The sequence below is a fragment of the Oncorhynchus keta genome, chromosome 14 (assembly GCF_023373465.1).
Source record: "Oncorhynchus keta strain PuntledgeMale-10-30-2019 chromosome 14, Oket_V2, whole genome shotgun sequence".
NCBI lineage: Eukaryota > Metazoa > Chordata > Actinopteri > Salmoniformes > Salmonidae > Oncorhynchus > Oncorhynchus keta.
Window position 1 is genome coordinate 29,300,601 of NC_068434.1, and position 20,793 is coordinate 29,321,393.

The 20,793-nt window shown below is 41.4% G+C and overlaps 1 protein-coding gene across 1 annotated transcript; it reads right to left on the reverse strand.

Annotated features, from left to right (window-relative positions):
* Positions 1-31: 31 nt before the first annotated feature.
* Positions 32-13,114, reverse strand: LOC118379346 (serine/threonine-protein phosphatase 2A 55 kDa regulatory subunit B alpha isoform). Its single transcript, XM_035766369.2, has 10 exons — positions 12,754-13,114; positions 12,166-12,243; positions 8,270-8,367; positions 8,010-8,175; positions 7,716-7,828; positions 7,383-7,560; positions 6,933-7,097; positions 6,426-6,595; positions 5,976-6,067; positions 32-4,558 (listed from the first exon to the last, which is right to left on the reverse strand). The coding sequence occupies exons 1-10, from the start codon at positions 12,758-12,760 to the stop codon at positions 4,282-4,284; spliced, it is 1,344 nt and encodes a 447-aa protein (XP_035622262.1). The 5' UTR covers positions 12,761-13,114; the 3' UTR covers positions 32-4,281.
* Positions 13,115-20,793: the final 7,679 nt, after the last annotated feature.

Genomic DNA, 20,793 nt, shown 5'->3' on the forward strand with positions numbered 1-20,793 from the left:
AGTCATCTCACTGAAAGAAGTCAGAAACGTATTACAATTATTTTATTCATTCTTTATTACTCATTAACCTAAACTGTATTTTATCCTGTTTGACAAATGCAAACAGACCTATACTGTGAACCTTTAAAACCGCTGTATTCCTTTTTCTTTTAAATCACCCAGAATTTCCCAATCTTTATCAAGAGTCCCTCAAAACAAAACATACAAATAAAAGAAATTCACAAAAATAAAAAGTGCATTCTGTTGTGAGTCCTGTGAATACATTATATTTAAGTTCCCCTGGGCATTCTCCTGCCTGACAAGCCGCCAGTCACTTCAGGAAACGTACTTTATCTAATTTCCTCTGCTATGAAAAAGGCAATTAGGTCCTTCTGAATGACATTTTGTGGCTTTAGACAAGAGTTGTGAAGACAGGAGTGTGTGGAGGAAAGTATTATTTTATTTTGTTCAGGTGTCTCCAAGTATTGTTTTAGTCTAAACTGACAGCAGAGATATACAGTTGAAGTCAGAAGATTACATACTTAGGTTGGAGTCATTTAAACTTGTTTTTCAACCAGTCCACAAATTTCTTGTTAACAAACTATAGTTTTGGCAAGTCGGTTAGGACATCTACTTTGTACATGACAAGTACATTTTCCAACAATTGTTTACAGACATTTCACTGTATCACAATTCCAGGAGTCAGAAGTTTATACACTAAGTTGACTGTGCCTTTAAACAGCTTGGAAAATTCCAGAAAATGTTGTCAAGGCTTTAGAAGCTTCAGATAGGCTAATTGACATCATTTGAGTCAATTGGAGGTGTACCTGTGGATGTATTTCTAGGCCTACCTTCAAACTCAGTGCCTCTTTGCTTGACATTATGGGAAAATCAAAAGCAAATCAGCTAAGACCTCAGACCACGTCCAGCTGCAAAAACAATAGTATGCATGTACAAACACCATGGGACCACACAGCTGTCAAACCACTCAGGAAAGAGAGGCGTTCTGTCTCCTAGAGATTAACTAGAGATTAATGTATTCTGGTGCGAAAAGTGCAAATCAATCTCAGAACAGCAGCAAAGGACCTTGTGAAAATGCTGGAGGAAACAGGTACAAAAGCAACTATATCCACGAGTCCTATATCGACATACGGTTTGCAACTGCACATGGAGACAAAGATCGTACTTTTTGGTGAAATGTCCTCTGGTCTGATGAAACAAAAATAGAACTGCTTGGCCATAATGACCATTGATATGTTTGGAGGAAAAAGGGGGAGCCTTACAAGCTGAAGAACACCATCCCAACCGTGAAGCACGGGGGTGGCAGCATCATATGTGGGTGTTTTGCTGCAGGAGGGACTATATTGAAGCAACATCAAGACATCAGTCAGGAAGTTAAAACTTGGTCACAAATGGGTCTTCCAAATGGACAATGACTCTAATCATACTTCCAAAGTTGTGGAAAAACAGAGTAAGGAATACAAATTCAAGGTATTGGAGTGGCCATCACAAAGCCCCGACCTCAATCCTATAGAAAATCCGTGGACAGAACTGAAAAAGTGTGTGCGAGCAAGGAGGCCTACAACAAACCTGACTCAGTTAAACCAGCTCTGCCAGGAGGAATGGGCCAAAATTCACCCAAATTTATTGTGGGAAGCTTGTGGAAGGCTACCCGAAACGATTGACCCAAGTTAAACAATTGAAAGGCAATGCTACCAAATACTAATTGAATGTATGTAAACTTCTGACCCAATGGGAATGTGATGAAAGACAGAAATAAATCACTTTATACTATTATTCTGACATTTCAAATTCTTAAAATTAAGTGGTGATCCTAACTGACTTAAGACAGGGAATCTTTACTAGGATTAAATGTCAGGAATTGTGAAAAACCGAGTTGAAATGTATTTGGCTAAGTGTATGTAAACTTCCAACTTCAACTGTATGTATGTATGTATATTTGTATATTTGTATGTATGTATGTATATATATATATATATATATATATAAAATAAGAGCCGATCTGTGGCAACAATTACATTTGTACCGTAACTGAGCCGTGATGTTCTAATGCCAAGAGAGTAATGGCGGTATGGGGTTAGGGGTATCACGTGTTGCTTCTCCTATTGAGCATTTTACATCTTAACCATACCTAAACATTAGGCTAGTAGTAGGCTACTCTTGTTCCTCATGTCATGACACATTTTCACAACAGCTATTATAAGTGACAGCCATTATAAAAACTGTCCACAAAACAAACATAAGAAAATCTAAGTATTCAACAAGGACGAGGAAGTGACCCTCACAACACCAGTAGAGCTAATTACCTTTATTGCAGTCTGCAATAGTGCTTATTGGTAGCCTTACTAGTAAATGAGACTCAATTGATACTCTTAATGCTAACTTATTACGATCAAATGGCTCACAATTGGTATCTCGTCAATCAAGTATTCACGTAGCCATGTGCTACAGACAGAAGAAAAAATACTTTACCTCCCAAAATATCAACAAAGAATGCCACATTGACTAAATACAGTACAAACGCTGGAAATGCCGTTTATTTGAAATACTGTCTCCAATGCCCTGAGCTGACATTACCCAGTAATTCCATCCAATGATACCCACTAACACAACTCAATTAACAATTTCGTTTGTTTCCTGCATAAAGAACTTACGCACAATCAAAGAGAGAAAATATTGTTTCATAAAATATTTCAAGTCAGTAACCCTGTCTAGTCAATAAACCTGATACTCAGTGAATGCGCAGTTAAGAGCATTTCTTCAGTCAAACTGAAGCAAACAGATAATGCCTTTCCCATTCTCAATGTACAATGGGCTATTAATAATAAAATGATCTTTTACTCAGTGCAATTTTTTGGAAAACACAGCCATGGCAAACAAACGGATGCACACAGATCCACACCGGAGTTAAAACAATTAGCGCAAATGAACTAGCTTAAACTCAGAAGCACCCAAATCCATTCCAGTCAATATCGGTTACAGTAACCCAAATACAAAAACGAATGACCATTATGATTCCACAGTGACACATACCTGAAAATACTTATTTGGACATCCAACATGCATAAAGCCTTTCTTAATGGCACATTAATATGCACGCCATCTTCAAACCCGCAGCCCACGTGAATTTAACACAGTAAGTCACAATAACTTTCACCAGTCCAAGTAATCCTTCAGTCCATAGACCAGTCCAAAACCTACAGCTTAATAGACAACAGTGATCAGACTACACCAAGTAGTGCGAAGGGATTAAAGGATATCAATCAATATTTCTGTCTTCTTAATTCATACAAAAATAAACTAATTATAGTGATTATTCTTTATCTGAAGTACAAAACATCATTAAAAAACAAACAAAAAACTTGATCCAGAGGGAAAACTAAAAAATTCACAAGAAGCATAAGTCAAGACGCATGCATGGAACTGAGCAGCAGAGGTACAAATGGGTGCCGCGCTTACATTTAAAAACGGACAAGTCATGCAGGTCAGCCAAGGCAGGCCTGTCTTTCTCCTGCAATTACTGCACTGGAGCGTCTGTGCTGAGCTGTACATGGTGGCACTCTAAGTCCAAGAAGGAGATTAGGCTGCAATGCCTCTGCCCACTACCGTTTACTTGGAAAAGCAATGGCTTCAAACTGTAGGCTACCTCTGGAGAAGGGCACTGTGCTTACCAGACGGTTAACCCTCGTCTGTAGTCTCAGACTGGCTAACTCTATATTCTACATAGTTGTCTCGAAATTACCCCCAGACCCCAACCCAGCCCACCAACTGAGTTGAGCTATTGTGTGTGTGTATACGTGTCTAAATCAATGTTTAGAGTAAGTGTGTACTGTATGTTAAAGAGGGTGAGCAAACTTGGAAATTTGACAAATGGCCTGGGACAAAAATTGAGAGCTGTCAGCTTGTCAATTTGGTCAGTGAAGAATAGCAATGTTGTGATCTGTGTCAACGACGGAGGGGTGGGAGGGAACAACTTCCTATCAAAAGAAAAAAATGCTTGTATATATAAAAAATGCTTGTGGCACCAAAACCGTTAAATTAGCAACATATCAATATTTCAAAGACTAGTGTTAAAAATGTGTTCCCTTTGGGATGTAGTGGACAACAGTTGCAATGTGGCAGAAGAAGTGTGGTACTGTTGGAGCCCCCTGAACAGGAAATAAGACTAAGAAAGCCATCAAAACAGAGGCGTTTTGCTGCACTTCTCCAGTTGAGAAGTTGGGGACCAGAGTAGCGAGGCTAAAGTGGGATCTGGGACATGAAGGGTTCATTGAATATTTGTTACAGTTTGTCCTGAAATATATAGAGGTTGTTAGTGGTGGCCACGGCGATGATGTTGTCCTGAGGGTGCCAGGCCGTATGGAGGATCTTCTTGTTAAAGTCCAGGCTGTCTACACTGATCTCGTCCTTCTTGCGCTTCCCACCTGTGCACACCTTGCGGGGCTTGAGCACAGAACGAGGCTTACTGCTCTCCCGAGACGCCTCCAGGGTCACATCCTGCCGGTAGCCTCGGTCAAACATCCTGAAGAAGTTGTTGTATGAGCCCGTCATCACAACACTGAGGAGGACAAGGGTGGGGAATGAAACTGAGGTAGTGGCAGACTGACAGTGGTTTCACATCAGTCTTTCAATCACAGAATCAAAACACTTATTTATCTCAGGCACATTAAGACCGTACAAAATTCAACTGTATTGTGGCGACAGGTAGCCTAGTGGTTAGAGCATTGGGCCAGTAACTAAAAGGTTTCTAGTTCGAATCCCCGAGGTGACAAGGTAAAAATCTGTTGTTCTGCCCCTGAACAAGGCAGTTACCCCACTGTTCCTAGGCCGTCATTGTAAATAAGAATATGTTCTTAACTGACTTGCCTAGTTAAATAAAAATAAATGTAGAGTCAGGTCCATAATTATTGGCACCCTTGATAACGATAAGCAAAAATACATTTAAAAATAAACACTGACCTATACGGTATGCAAAAAGGGGGAAATTCAACTTTTTTTTTATACTAATACAATAGCTCAGAGAAAGAGATATTGTTTAACAAGTCATTTTTAAAAAGTAAAAAAGATACAGGTCAAAACTATTGGCACACATGTTTTCAGTAGTCTAACACCCTCCCCGTGAGAGGATAATGGCACCGCCTTTTTCTAAAATGTTGAGATTGGAGAACATGTTGGGAGGGATCTTAAACAATCATACACAATCTTTTCAGATCATTGATATACTTTGTCTGCTGCTATGGACTGCCCTCTTCAATTCAAAGTACAGATTTTTCAAGTCCGGAGACAGATGGCCATTGCAAATATGTTGATTTTGTAGTCAATTAACCATTTCCACCACCATAATTTACTGTAGGTATGAGGTACTTTTCTGCATAGGCTTCTGTTTTTCAATGCCAAATAGCTCTATTTTCATGTAATCTGACCATAGCAACCGGTTCCAATCCAAGTGCCAATGCCGTTTATCAAACTGTAGGCGGAGTCACATGAAAATGCAAGGGTGAGCCTTGAGTTCTGCTGGACAGCGATAAAGGAAGCCTTTGATAAGGCCTGTGTCGCTCAGTTCAGATGAGGGGATATCCCCATGTACTGTATCTTACAGTATCTACAGCCTTTCTTCTGTAGGCCAAATGGAACATAACATTACTATGTACAACATAGTAATAAATACAACTATTACTCTTTAATGTGTCCCCAATGTCTAACATTGATCTAATGCAGGGATGGGCAACTTCAGTCCTCGGAGGCCTGATTGATTGCCCCAGCTAACACACCGGACTCCTATAAACAACTAATCATGATCTTCAGTTTAGAATGCTTTTTTTTTTTTTTTATCAGCTGTATCTGTTGGGGGGCACCACTCCAGCTCCAGAGGACTGGAGTTGCCCATCCCTGATATAATGTATCATACCGCATCAACTTCATGATCAATGTCAGACATTCACAATTCGAAACCTAATGCTAAACTTGACTCTCACCTGTCGTTTCCATTCCAGCAGCACTCAAACTTATCAAAGATGCAGTCGTTCTCATAGAGTGAGCACAGTTTACTCCTGAGGTATTCATGGACCTGTTGGGAGGAAAATTATGGTTTATCAAGACACTGAAAACAGTACATTATATGTGCACAGAAAATACATTGGTTCAGTCTAATATAAGCATACCATCGAATGTCAAATGATAACAAATGATACAATAATCAACTGAATGTATCCTTGCTTGAAAACCATCAAATACAACAAAGGCCAATACAGGACAGGTGTACACGTAAAGGACATATGTATACACTATATCTCCCCCTACTGGAAGACTTTGATATATATATATATATATATAAAACTAAAGGTTTAGAGATTTGACAAGCAAATAGAATTTTGGACGCAACATCCATGATGCCACCATCTCCCACCACACAGACACCAGCTGACCTGATAAGTCTCTACTGGACGGGACTCCATGTTGAGGTCCCAGATTTTGACGGACAGGTAGTCCCGGGTCATCATGTAGCGCCCACTGTGGCTGAACTTGACATCAGAGATGGAAGAGATAATCTCAGAGAAGAATGAACGATTGCTTGGATCTTCAGGCTCTTCAAACACTGAATGAGACAAGGAGAAGTGTGCTCACTTAGTCAGTTCATTGGCTAGTTCTGTTCAGCACTTTGTGAAATCAGCTGATGTGAGGGCTTTATAAATAAATTTGATTGATTGAGTAGTCAATGAAAGCAATGGACTCTTGAAACATCTGCTTCCAAGGTCTCTGAAATTTCTGGGCTTCTCAGTACGTTTAACCTGTCTCTGAAAAACTGGGTACATGTAGTAGTCATTTCAATCAATATACCATTTTAGTCACTTTACCTAGTCGTCTCCACACAGGGAACAGCATTCTTCTGTCTGAAACTAAAATCTTTGACTCCACTGTCAGATGACACTTACGTTTGGAGTGCTGGTCACAGAGAGCTGATGCTCTCATGTCACAGAGGCGGATGGTGCCCTTGCTGCTACTGTAGACAAATGTGTTGCACTGGTTTGGATGGAACTCTGCTGCTGTAATCACCTCTGTCAGCTCCTCCATGTTGACTGGCTTGATGTCCACAATGTCTGAGGAGGTCAGTGAGGTCAAGGGCAAAAATAACAGCTCTGACACCACCACAGATAGGGGGGCTCCTGAACTACCCTATCCCACAAATTACTTGAATTGTGTTTTATTGAACTGTCTCAGTGAAATTGATTACAGTACTATCCAAGACAAAGTCTACACACACGCAGATTTTTTTTTTAAAATCAGACAGCAGGAAATTGAGATGGATTAAGATCACCTTCATCAGACACTGTGTTCATCAGACAGACTGAAAGGAAAAGTGATGATGACCAAACAGAGGATACTAAAGCTGCGGTCAGTGATCTCTAGGTTCCAGAGATTGATGCGAAGGTCATCAGCAGACAAGTAGGTCTCACAGTCACTGTTGACCGAGATGGAGTTGATGTGGTAGGTGTGTGCATTAGCAAACACTCGCCTGGGGCTGGCCTCAACCATCAGGTCCATCGGCTGAAACACTGGGACCTATGGTGAAGAAGAGATTTAGAATGTTCTGTAGTATGAGTTGTGTGTGTATAGGATTAGGTGTATAGGGTGAGTCTACACACTCTTAGTTGTGTCAGTGTTGGGGTCTCTGAGTGTGTAGGGTATAGGTAGGGGGTACGTGAAGGTCTACACACCCGTAGTGTTGTGACGGTAGTGGGGTCTCTGTAGCGCCCATCCTCTTCCTTGAGGTTGTACCCCTCTGGTCGCTTGTCCCGTTCACTGATTTTCCACAGCTTTATAGTTTTATCTGCAAGACAACACACATGTCATACTGCTTCTGCACAAGCTAAATATTTCTGTTGATCCCTCTCCTATTCAAATCATACAAATTAATCAAATTAATAAAACCGCTTATCTAGAGTTTCCCCATCTTCACCAGAGGAAGGGCTGGGGAGGATAAGGCTACATGCACACACTGCTCTGCTGACCATTTGTGGACAAGAGGAACTGTGCAGCGTTCTTCTGAGGCAGCCACCGGATCTTGTTGATCTTCTCCTCGATCTCAAGGCTCTTCAGGTAGTCGAACTCGGGCTCGTGGCTCTGGAAGGTGCTGTAAACATTGTACTCCCCACGGCACTGTGGCTGGTTCTTGCTCTACTCAATGACAACATGCATAACAGATTCTGAGACAAGATTCAGTCAAGTAATTGATTTTAGTGGACTGTGTTGAGCAGGATCCTTTACTTACCTCTAGCTCCTGCTGAAAGATCACAACGCGGCCCCCCTTGTCCCCAGTGGCTAGTAGCTCCCCAGAGTGATTGAATTCCACAGTGGATATGATGTCAGCTGTTACAAATAACATGACAAGTAGTAGGTTAAATTGCTTATTGCAAAATAATAGATGTATCAACATTTGTCATGTTTTTTTTGGGGGGGGGACTCTCCATTTAGCAATGCATCTAGTGCCCAAGACTGGTGCACTGATTTCACTACAGAGAGTAATACTAGTAGCCTAAATGTGATTTTGAGAAGCTGTGGAAAGCAAGGTATAGACCTACTTAACCACACCAGAGGGAAAAACGTAAAACAAACATAGCATCGGCAGCTAACCGCTTCCATAGAATTCTCATCCCGCTGCCTTTAGCTCAACAATCTCTCCCTTATGACTGAGGTTGGCACAAGCCTGAGTGTAGGGTAGTGCTATCCCCAACACAACAGGAGTGCCATGGAGAAGTGCTTGACTCAGCTCCTGTCACAGCCACACACTGTCTCCCCACAGTTCCAATAGGAACAGACAAAGGGGAAAGGAAACAAGCAGAATAAACTATATTTTGCAGCAGCATGAAAACGGTTGCGTGTCCCACATTGTCACTGAGTCTTGCAGCCTTTCGCATGTCTGAAAGTCTGTTCAGATTAACTTAAAGGGACAGGCACACAGCAACCAGGTTTCCATCCAACCTTTTTATGCGAGTAAAGTACACGTCAGGAAAAAGTGACAGGCCTGATGGAAACTGCTAATTTTTTGGAAAATGTTCCAAATGTCGACAAAACACACTTAGACAAGATAGAACTTTTGTGTGTCTGTAAATGTAATTATGAGAGAAACGGCAGTGGAAACACTTATGCACAAATGTCGACATGACTAACATATCGAAGCAAACTTTTGAGTCACGTGATGATATATTGTGTTGTCCTCCAACTACGACTTGGGAAAGCATGCAGTTTATTAGGCTACAGATTAAATAAACAACGAACTTCACAGGGTGGTGAAAGTACACTGAGATCACCTTGATGCTCCTTTTCCAATAAATATTGAGGGTCTTATTCTGGTGACATGAGGATCGATGATTGGCTGTTTGACAAATAAAAACACTTTCTTTTGTCTATTATAATCTCATCACATAGGTAAAACCGAATGCATCTGTGAGCGTAGAGCGCATGTGCCAAGGCCAGAGTGGTCACATTTTCTATACAATGCACTTATTGTGTGTGACAAAACCATCAGTAGAGTTGAAAATGCAATGGAAACCAATTGAACTTGTACTTTTTAAACAGGTACATGGTAATTTAACCATAAATGTTATACAGTTGAAGTCAGAAGTTTACATACACTTAGGTTGGAGTCATTAAAACTCGTTTTTCAACCACTCCACAAATTTCTTGTTAACAAACTATAGTTTTGGCAAGTCGGTTAGGACATCTACTTTGTGCATGACACAAGTAATGTTTCCAACAATTGTTTAGATTATTTCACTTATAATTCACTGTATCACAATTCCAATGGGTCAGAAGTTTACATACACTAAGTTGACTGTGCCTTTCAACAGCTTGGGGGAAAAAATAAAACATGTCATGGCTTTAGAAGCTTCTGATAGGCTAATTGACATCATTGTAGACCTCCACAAGTCTGGTTCATCCTTGGGAGCAATTTACAAACGCCTGAAGGTACCACGTTCGTCTGTACAAACAATAGTACGCATAAAGTACGCATAAAGTATAAACACCATCATACCACTCAGAAAGGAGATGCGTTCTGTCTCCTAGAGATGAACGTACTTTGGTGCGAAAAGTGCAAATCAATCCCAGAACAGCAGCAAAGGACCTTGTGAAGGTGCTGGAGGAAACGGGTACAAAAGTATCTATATCCACAGTAAAACAGGGCCTATATCGACATCACCTGAAAGGCTGCTCAGCAAGGAAGAAGCCACTGCTCCAAAACCGCCATAAAAAAGCCAGACTACAGTTTACAACTGCATATGGGGACAAAGATCATACATTTTGGAGAAATGTCCTCTGGTCTGATGAAACAAAATAAAACTGTTTGGCCATAATGACCATTGTTATGTTTGGAGGAAAATTGCTGCAGGAGGGACTTGTGCACTTCACAAAATAGATGCATTGTTAGGAAGGGAAATTATGTGGATATATTGAAGCAACATCTCAAGACATCAGTCAGCTAGTTAAAGCTTGATCACAAACAAATAGACAATGACCCCAAGCATACTTCTAAAGTTGTGGCAAAATGGCTTAAGGACAACAAATTCAAGGTATTGGAATGGCCATCACAAAGCCCTGACCTCAATCCTATAGAGAATTTGTGGGCAGAACTGAAAAGCAAGAAGGCCTACGAACCGGACTCAGTTACACCAGCTCTGTCAGGAGGAATGGGCCAAAATTCACCCAACTTATTGTGGGAAGCTTGTGGAAGGCTACCCAAAATGTTTGACCCAAGATAAACAATTTAAAGGCAATGCTACCAAATGCTAATTGAGTGCATGTAATCTTCTGACCCACTGGGAATGTGATGAAAGAAATAAAAGCTGAAATAAATCGCTCTCTCTACTATTATTCTGACATTTCACATTCTTAAAATAAAAGTGGGGATCCTAAGTGACCTAAGACAGGGAATTTTTTAGTAGGATTAAATGTCAGGAAGTGTGGAGTTTAAATGTATCTGGCTAAGGGGTATGTAAACTTCCAACTTCAACTGTATTTAGGTGCACTATATCATCACGCACAGCCTTTATCCACAACAAGTACATTTGATGGAAACATCTCTGGAAAATGCTCATATTGTTTTTATGCATATTTTTTACATTTCACATGAAAATCTGTTGCCAACTGGATGGAAACCTAGCTACAGACATACACAGATCCCTATATCTTATGTGCAACTAAGCACACAGTCTATGCAGACTAAACCCAATTAGGGTACTAGCTCTCAAATTAAAAAACAAAAGTGCCAGTGTTCCCAGTATCTTAATGAGTTTAAGTGGAAAAGTACAACAGTTAACATGGGCTCTTTACCAATGCTTTACTAACCTGCATCATGAGATGAAGAAGGCTACAGACCAAAACTGCATGGCATGACAGACTATAGCTCCGTCATGAGAATCACCCAACATCATCTTACCTTTCGTTTTGGGCCACTGACCATTTCCAGACAATCAATTATGCACCATCACATCTGATCGCAAAATTAACATCCCTTTATTATTTGACATGTTTGGTGGGTAACGTAAAACTTCAATTAAACAGTCTCAAAAAGCCACCTGTCCCTTTTAATAGCTGGGCAAAGGCACACATTTCAGCAAATAAACCTTTTGTCTAAATGAATTGTTTACAGGGTTAACATGAATAGATTACCAGGTTTAAAGTTTCATGTGTTACATTAAATAATTCAATAATTACTTTTTTTAAATTATGGAAATCTGTTTTTTTTAATCACGAGTAAGAAACTGCTAGACATTGGCTGATAACAGCAAGCTACTGTTAAGTGGCAAGCACAAAAACAGTCAACAACTTCAAAATAGGCATACTAAGACTCAATGACTGACACTGTGTGTACATGATAACACAGTGCAGGCAATGCATAGATTGATTAAAATGCTTGAAGTGAATGCAGGAACTAAACAAAATCAACTAGCTATGCAAATGAGCAAACGTCTGTATGCATTAATTAGATGCCTGGCTCAAATAGAAGCCTGTCTCAAATAAGCGCTTGTTGTGTTCCGTGATTTTAATTGAAGTTATGGTATGATGTTTTGAGAGGAGAGGTGAAAGTGAGTCGGTGGCTGTCGTTGCTAACTGCACACTACATCAACTAGCTAGTTAGCAGTCTAGAGTCTGAATCATCAGTCATACCTTCAGCCACATCGTCATCAATCGCTCCTTTGACTTGAGAGAAACACCACTGCACATCATTGCCTCCGCCGCCAGCTCCTAGAACCGCAAACAGCAATGCTTTGAAAATCAAAAGCTGCATCATCATGGTTCTGATGTCAAAGATAATATGAATCGTATTGATCAGCATGCTTTGTTTATAATCTTCTGACTACTGTAGGTACTTTCCATAAAACATCATCAAGAGAACTATTGAGCAAAATAGACATACTTGCTTGCTAACTTTAGCTCCAATACAGAGTGGAAGTGATAACTAACACAGATAAAGTTAGGTAACATTAGCTATCTAAATGTCGATGGTAGAGTTAGCTAGCTAACCTAGCCGAAGCCTCCACTATCGCTGGACAACACATGCAGAGCAACGTTTACACTCCCAACTCGTAGACGTACTACGCTAACCTTAGTTAGCTAGATTATCTCTAAATATCAAAAAAGCGGACAATCTAACGTTACATCAAAACAATTTGTAGATTTTATGGGCGATTAACTTGACCATTTTATTTATGCGTCATAGTTAGCTAACGACAGTAGCCTGCTAGTTAACGTTACCTGCCATGGTGGAGAGGGAATCTCTGTCGAGGAGGGCTTGCCTTGGTTGGGGCCCTTGCTTATCTTTCCAGTTTACCGTGCTAGGGTGTGTACAAGCAGAATCTCGATGAGTGCAGGTGAATCGTAAAGCTACAGAGTGTGTGGCTTTCCCCCTACTATTCTTCAACTTCTCATGTCACTTATCTTGCTTAGCAGTGCTTTGACAAACAGCAACTCTCCCTTGGAACAACTTGCAAAGCCTCTTGTTTAGCTGGCTGCTTGCTTGCAAAATTTCCCCCTCCCTGCTTGTACTTTCAAAATGGCGCAACCTAGTCCTGCATTGACGTCAGTGAGAGACAGACTCCTTCTTCTTGTGAATTTCCGGTAGAGCGATACGAACCTTGTTTCAGCAGGATGTTGTAGCTTTTCCTTATGTCATGCCTTATTGGAATGGATTTATTGATAATATCTGTTGGAAAAAAGTTTGGATGTTGCCACACATACCTACTTGTTAACTAAATTAAGGAATTTCCTTTAAAATTATCCATAAATATTAACCACTATATGAAGAAGTTTAAGGAAAACATGAACTCAAATTGCTCCTTTTGTAATGACCACCCAGAAACAGTGCTGCATCTGTTTTGGCATTGTATTCATGTAAGAAAACTGTGGCAAGACATCCGTAGATTTATAATTGAACACATTTAGGAAGATTTTATACTATTGTGGAGAGATGTACAGCTTGGATTCTTTACATATGATAGAAATAAGCTGACACGTTTTTATGTAATTCATTTAATTATTCTTTTGGCCAAATTTCATATACACAAATGTAAATTTACAAACAACAAAACACATTTTCTTACCCTACAAAAATAAATTGAACTGTATTTTAAGACAGTTAAATACTCTACTAACAAAAAAGCTGTTAGCATTGTCAGTGTATGTATGTCCCTTAAGGTCCTTGTGTAAATGTAATGTGATATTGTGCCCCCTAGCTCGATTGTCCATTGTATACAATCGATATATACTTGTGTTCCCTCGTGTACTTTCTGTATTGATTGGTTGTTAATAAAAAATAACATTTAAAAAAATACGTATAGGGTCTGTCGTATCGCACCACATTGTGCATGTGCAGGCCCTCCGATATAAAGTTGTTTATGACACACACAGAAAAATGTGAATTTCCAGTAGACTAGACGTTATTTGGGGGCGTATTGCTTCCTTTCTCAGTTCGGAATGTGCATTCCACATTGTGACAAAATAAAAAAATTAAGGGAAAACCTTAAATTGCACCACCATCTCACCCTGCACCTAATATACATTTACATTTCAGCCATTTAGCAGACACACTTATCCAGAGCAAACAGGGTGCCTTGCCTTGCTCAAGGAAACATCACCAGATTTTCCACCTACCTGCCATCCTATACACTAGCCCCCAAACCCTCCACCCCATCCCACTACTTAGACCTAAACAATCCTACACCAAGCCGTCGGCCTGGGAGGATGGAACCCCTTCTCTCAAAACTTTCTGTAGTTCTGCACTAAAATCTCGTACACCAAAATATTTATCTGCTGCTGCAACTACCACATCTATCTTGATGATTTCCGCTCCATCAGTGCAATGCAGTTGATCACCAACTCTATAAACGCAAGAAATCCAATCTTACTAAAACTCTCTCTACAGGACTATTCACTGTGAGGGCTCCCAGTCGACTCACTCATCCTTGGGTTATCCTCTACTCTCTTCACTGCCTCAGCATAGGAAACGTTCTGCCACACTCAAACTCTGTCAATCTCAACCTGTCTTTCTCTCACAGGGCTCTTCTGATCCACAGCTGCATGGGCACCCCCACAGTTGACACAGTGCACTCTCTATCCCAACTGCAAACTCCCTCTGACTATGCCCTCCTGCAATATCTCACATTGTGGAATCTCTTACACACTGCTGCAACATGTCTGAATCCTTAGCACCTAAAGCAGTGAAGCAGGTTCAGAACATAAGCCCTCACAGAATAGCAAAACACACTACAGGTTGAGCCCCTAGCCGCGTGACTCGAAGCGCCCACTTCCTCTGGGAGGCTGTTACACAAAAAATCGAAACAATTCAACATCTCAAAACTATCAAATATGTGACCATTCCCAGTTGGTCCTTTATCCAGCTTGAAACAATGTATAGGTCGGCCGAAAAGCAGGAATCGCCTCTTTCCAAAAATCTCACTCCTACTGATCCAAAATCAATTGCTGATAATGGGCCTCTGTAAGCCTACGTAGATATTTCTTTAATTATCAGCCATTTCCAGCTACAATAATCCTTTACAACATTAACAATGTCTACACTGTATTTCTGATCAATTTGCTGTCATTTCAATGGACGAAAAAAAGCTTTTCTTTTCCAAGCTTTGAACAGTAATGTATATTACTGTCCCGCCCTGACCATAGTTTGCTTTGTATGTTTCTATGTTTTGTTTGGTCAGGGTGTGATCTGAGTGGGCATTCTATGTTGGATGTCTAGTTTGTCTGTTTCTGTGTTTGGCCTGATATGGTTCTCAATCAGAGGCAGGTGTTAGTCGTTGTCTCTGATTGGGAACCATATTTATTAGCCTGTTTTGTCATTGTGGGTTGTGGGCGATTGTCTATGTTAGTTGCTTGTGTCAGCACAGTTCTTAGTATAGCTTCACGGTTGTTATTCGTGTATAGTTTGTTCAAGTGTTCTCTGTTAATTAAATTCACGATGAGCACATGCCACGCTGCATTTTGGTCCTCCGATCCTTCCAACTACTCCTCCTCAGACGAGGAGGACGACGATCGTGACATTTACAGTGCATTCAGAAAAGTATTCAGACCCCTTGACTTTTTCATCATTTTGTTATGTTACAGCCTTGTTCTAAAATGGATTAAATAAATAAAAATCCTCATCAATCTACACATAATACCCCACAATGACAAAGCGAAAATAGGTTTTTAGACATTTTTTAAATGTATTTTTATTTACATAAGTATTCAGACCCTTGCTATACATCCTGTTTCCATTGATGATCCTTGAGATGTTTCTACAACATGATTGGAGTCCACATGTGGTAAATTCATGATTTGGAAAGGCACACACCTGACTATATAAGGTTCCACAGTTGACAGCGCATGTCCGAGCAAAAAACAAGCCATGAGGTCGAAGAAAATGGTCTTAGAGCTCCGAGACAGGATTGTGTCGAGGCACAGATCTGGGGAAGGGTACCAAAAAATGTCTCCAGCATTGAAGGTCCTCAAGAACACACTGGCCTCCATTATTCTTAAATGGAAGAAGTTTGGAACCACCAAGACTCTTCCTAGAGCTGGCCCAGCCCAGTCAAACTGAGCAATCGGGGGAGAAGGGCCTTGGTCACAGAGGTGACCAAGAACCCAATGGTAACTCTGAAAAAAGCCCTATGTGGAGATGGGAGAACCTTGCAGAAGGATAACCATCTCTGTAGCACTCCAACAATCAGGCCTTTATGGTAGTGGCCACACAGAAGCCATTCCTCATTAAAAGCCACATGACAGCCCACTTGGAGTTTGCCAAAAGGCACCTAAAGGACTCTCAGACCATGAGAAACAAGATTCTCTGGTCCGATGAAACCAAGATTGAACTCTTTGGCCTGAATGCCAAGCGTCACGTCTAGAAGAAACCTGGCACCATCCCTACATTGAAGCGTGGTGGTGGCAGCATCATGCTGTGGGGATGTTTTTCAGTGGCAGGGACTGGGAAACTAGTCAGGATTGAGGGAAAGATGAACGGAACAAAGTACAGAGAGATCCTTGATGAAAACCGGCTCCAGAGCACTCAGGACCTCAGACTGGGGCGAAGGTTCACCTTCCAACAGGACAACGACCCTAAGCACACAGGTAAGACAACGCAGGAGTGGCTTTGGGACAAGTCTCTGAATGTCCTTGAGTTGCCCAGCCAGAGCCCAGACTTGAACCTGATCGAACATCTAGAAAGACTTGAAAATAGCTGTGCAGCGAAGCTCCCCATCCAACCTGGTATAGATTGAGAGGATCTGCAGAGAAGAATGGGAGAAACTCCCTAATACAGGTGTGCCAAGCTTGTAGCGTCATAGCCGAGATGACTCGAGGCTGTAATCGCTGCCAAAGGTGCTTCAACAAAGGACTTAGTAAAGGGTCTGAATACATATGTAAATGTGATATTTCAGTTTTTTATTTTCAATACATTCGCAAAAATGTCTAAAAACCTGATTTTGCTTTGTCATTATGGGGTATTGTGTGTACAATGATGAGGGATTAAAAATATCAAGTTTAGAATAAGGCTGTAAAGTAAAAAAATGTAGAAAAAGTCAAGTCCACTGTATATCACATGGGATGAACTGCTGTAACCATAATTCCCCAGTATCACGGAGAAAACGGAACAATTTCAAACACTAGATGGCAATAATGTAACATGTAATCTATGTCCCCAAACTGGTTCTTGTGTTACTTGCTGACAACAGCCTGCAGATTTGACAGAAGAGGGGGAAAAAACACTTCTACACAGCTCTAGCTTCCACTAGAATATAAAAGCTGTGCTCACCATAGTAACATGGAAGCCATCCAGTATCTTTATGTCATATGCTTTTTCGATCAAGGAGGCTTTCCTTGATCAAAATGTAAATAATTTTTACACTGCTGAAGAATGCCATTTCACCAAGGTTACCAAATAAATAATTTTACGTATGTGTAATCTATCTTTGTTCAAGTTATTTGCTGCCAGGACAATTGTTCCTTAATATTACTGTTCCTCACAATGATAAAACATATGTGTAATACAGTGCCTTGCGAAAGTATTCGGCCCCCTTGAACTTTGCAACCTTTTGCCACATTTCAGGCTTCAAACATAAAGATATAAAACAGTATTTTTTTGTGAAGAATCAACAACAAGTGGAACACAATCATGAAGTGGAACGACATTTATTGGATATTTCAAACTTTTTTAACAAATCAAAAACTGAAAAATTGGCCGTGCAAAATTATTCAGCCCCCTTAAGTTAATACTTTGTAGCGCCACCTTTTGCTGCGATTACAGCTGTAAGTCGCTTGGGGTATGTCTCTATCAGTTTTGCACATCAAGAGACTGACATTTTTTCCATTCCTCCTTGCAAAACAGCTCGAGCTCAGTGAGGTTGGATGGAGAGCATTTGTGAACAGCAGTTTTCAGTTCTTTCCACAGATTCTCGATTGGATTCAGGTCTGGACTTTGACTTGGCCATTCTAACACCTGGATATGTTTATTTTTGAACCATTCCATTGTAGATTTTGCTTTATGTTTTGGATCATTGTCTTGTTGGAAGACAAATCTCCGTCCCAGTCTCAGGTCTTTTGCACTCCATCAGGTTTTCTTCCAGAATGGTCCTGTATTTGGCTCCATCCATCTTCCCATCAATTTTAACCATCTTCCCTGTCCCTGCTGAAGAAAAGCAAGCCCAAACCATGATGCTGCCACCACCATGTTTGACAGTGGGGATGGTATGTTCAGGGTGATGAGCTGTGTTGCTTTTACGCCAAACATAACGTTTTGCTTTGTTGCCAAAAAGTTAAATTTTGGTTTCATCTGACCAGAGCACCTTCTTCCACATGTTTGGTGTGTCTCCCAGGTGGCTTGTGGCAAACTTTAAACGACACTTTTTATGGATATCTTTAAGAAATGGCTTTCTTCTTGCCAGTCTTCCATAAAGGCCAGATTTGTGCAATATGCGACTGATTGTTGTTCTATGGACAGAGTCTCCCACCTCAGCTGTAGATCTCTGCAGTTCATCCAGAGTGATCATGGGCCTCTTGGCTGCATCTCTGATCAGTCTTCTCCTTGTATGAGCTGAAAGTTTAGAGGGACGGCCAGGTCTGATACTCCTTCCATTTCAACATTATCGCTTGCACAGTGCTCCTTGGGATGTTTAAAGCTTGGGAAATGTTGTATCCAAATCCGGCTTTAAACTTCTTCACAACAGTATCTCGGACCTGCCTGGTGTGTTCCTTGTTCTTCATCAAATCAAATCAAATCAAATTTATTTATATAGCCCTTCGTACATCGGCTGATATCTCAAAGTGCTGTACAGAAACCCAGCCTAAAACCCCAAACAGCAAGCAATGCAGGTGTAGAAGCACGGTGGCTAGGAAAAACTCCCTAGAAAGGCCAAAACCTAGGAAGAAACCTAGAGAGGAACCAGGCTATGTGGGGTGGCCAGTCCTCTTCTGGCTGTGCCGGGTGGAGATTATAACAGAACATGGCCAAGATGCTCAAATGTTCATAAATGACCAGCATGGTCGAATAATAACAAGGCAGAACAGTTGAAACTGGAGCAGCAGCACAGTCAGGTGGAACGGGGACAGCAAGGAGTCATCATGTCAGGTAGTCCTGGGGCACGGTCCTAGGGCTCAGGTCCTCAGAGAGAGAGAAAGAAAGAGAGAATTAGAATTAGAATTAAGAATTAAAGAGAGCATATGTGGGGTTCATGATGCTTCATGATGCTCTCTGCGCTTTTAACGGACCGCTGAGACTATCACAGTGCAGGTGCATTTATACGGAGACTTGATTACACACAGGTGGATTGTATTTATCATCATTAGTCATTTAGGTCAACATTGGATCATTCAGAGATCCTCACTGAACTTCTGGAGAGAGTTTGCTGCACTGAAAGTAAAAGGGCTGAATAATTTTGCACGCCCAATTTTTCAGTTTTTGATTTGTTAAAAAAGTTTGAAATATCCAATAAATGTCGTTCCACTTCATGATTGTGTCCCACTTGTTGTTGATTCTTCACAAGAAAATACAGTTTTATATCTTTATGTTTGAAGCCTGAAATGTGGCAAAAGGTCGCAAAGTTCAAGGGGGCCGAATACTTTCGCAAGGCACTGTATATATCATATTCATGGGTTTGAATATATGAAATGCATTTTAGTATTTGTCTGTTTCAACGTGTGGTAATGTATGTTTAGCTTGTGGTAAAATCTAACGGATAATATGACTGAGTTTGTTATCATACCGCCCCATAGCACTCACTTCCGTCATCATGAAGTGCTTTGAGAGAAGAGTCAAGGACCATATCACCTCCACCCTACCTGACACCCTAGACCCACTCCAATTTGCTTACCGCCCCAATAGGTCCACAGACGACGCAATCGCAACCACACTGCACACTGCACACTGCCCTAACACATCTGGACAAGAGGAATACCTATGTGAGAATGCTGTTCATCGACTACAGCTCAGCATTTAACTAGTACCCTCCAAACTTATCATCAAGCTCGAGACCCTGGGTCTCGACCCCACCCTGTGCAACTGGGTACTGAACTTCCTGACGGGCCCCCCCAGGTGGTGAGGGTAGGTAACAACATCTCCACCCCGCTGATCCTCTACACTGGGGCCCCACAAGGGTGCATTCTGAGCCCTCATTCTGAGCCCTCTCCTGTACTCCCTGTTCCCCCACGACTGCGTGCCCATGCACGCCTCCAACTCAGTCATTAAGTTTGCTGACGACACTACAGTGGTAGGCTTGCTTACCAACAATAACGAGACAGCCTACAGGGAGGAGGCGAGGGCCCTCGGAGTGTGGTGTCAGGAAAATAACCTCACACTCAACGTCAACAAAACAAAGGAGATGATTGTGGACTTCAGGAAACAGCAGAGGGAGCACCCCCCTATCCACATCGAGGTCCTGGGCCTACGTGGCTACACTTGGTTTGCAACCTCAGGAGGCTGAAGAAATGTAGCTTGTCACCAAAAGCACTCACAAACTTTTACAGATGCACAATCGAGAGCATTTTGTCGGGCTGTATCACCGCCTGGTACGGCAACTGCTCCGCCCACAACCGTAAGGCTCTCCAGAGGGCAAACTACCTGCCCTCCAGGACACCTACACCACCCGATGTCACAGGAAGGCCAAAAAGATCATCAAGGACAACAACCACCCGAGCCACTGCCTATTCACCCCGCTATCATCCAGAAGGCTAGGTCAGTACAGGTGCATCAAAGCAGGGACGGAGAGACTGAAAAACAGCTTCTATCTCAAGGCCATCAGACTGTTAAACAGCCTC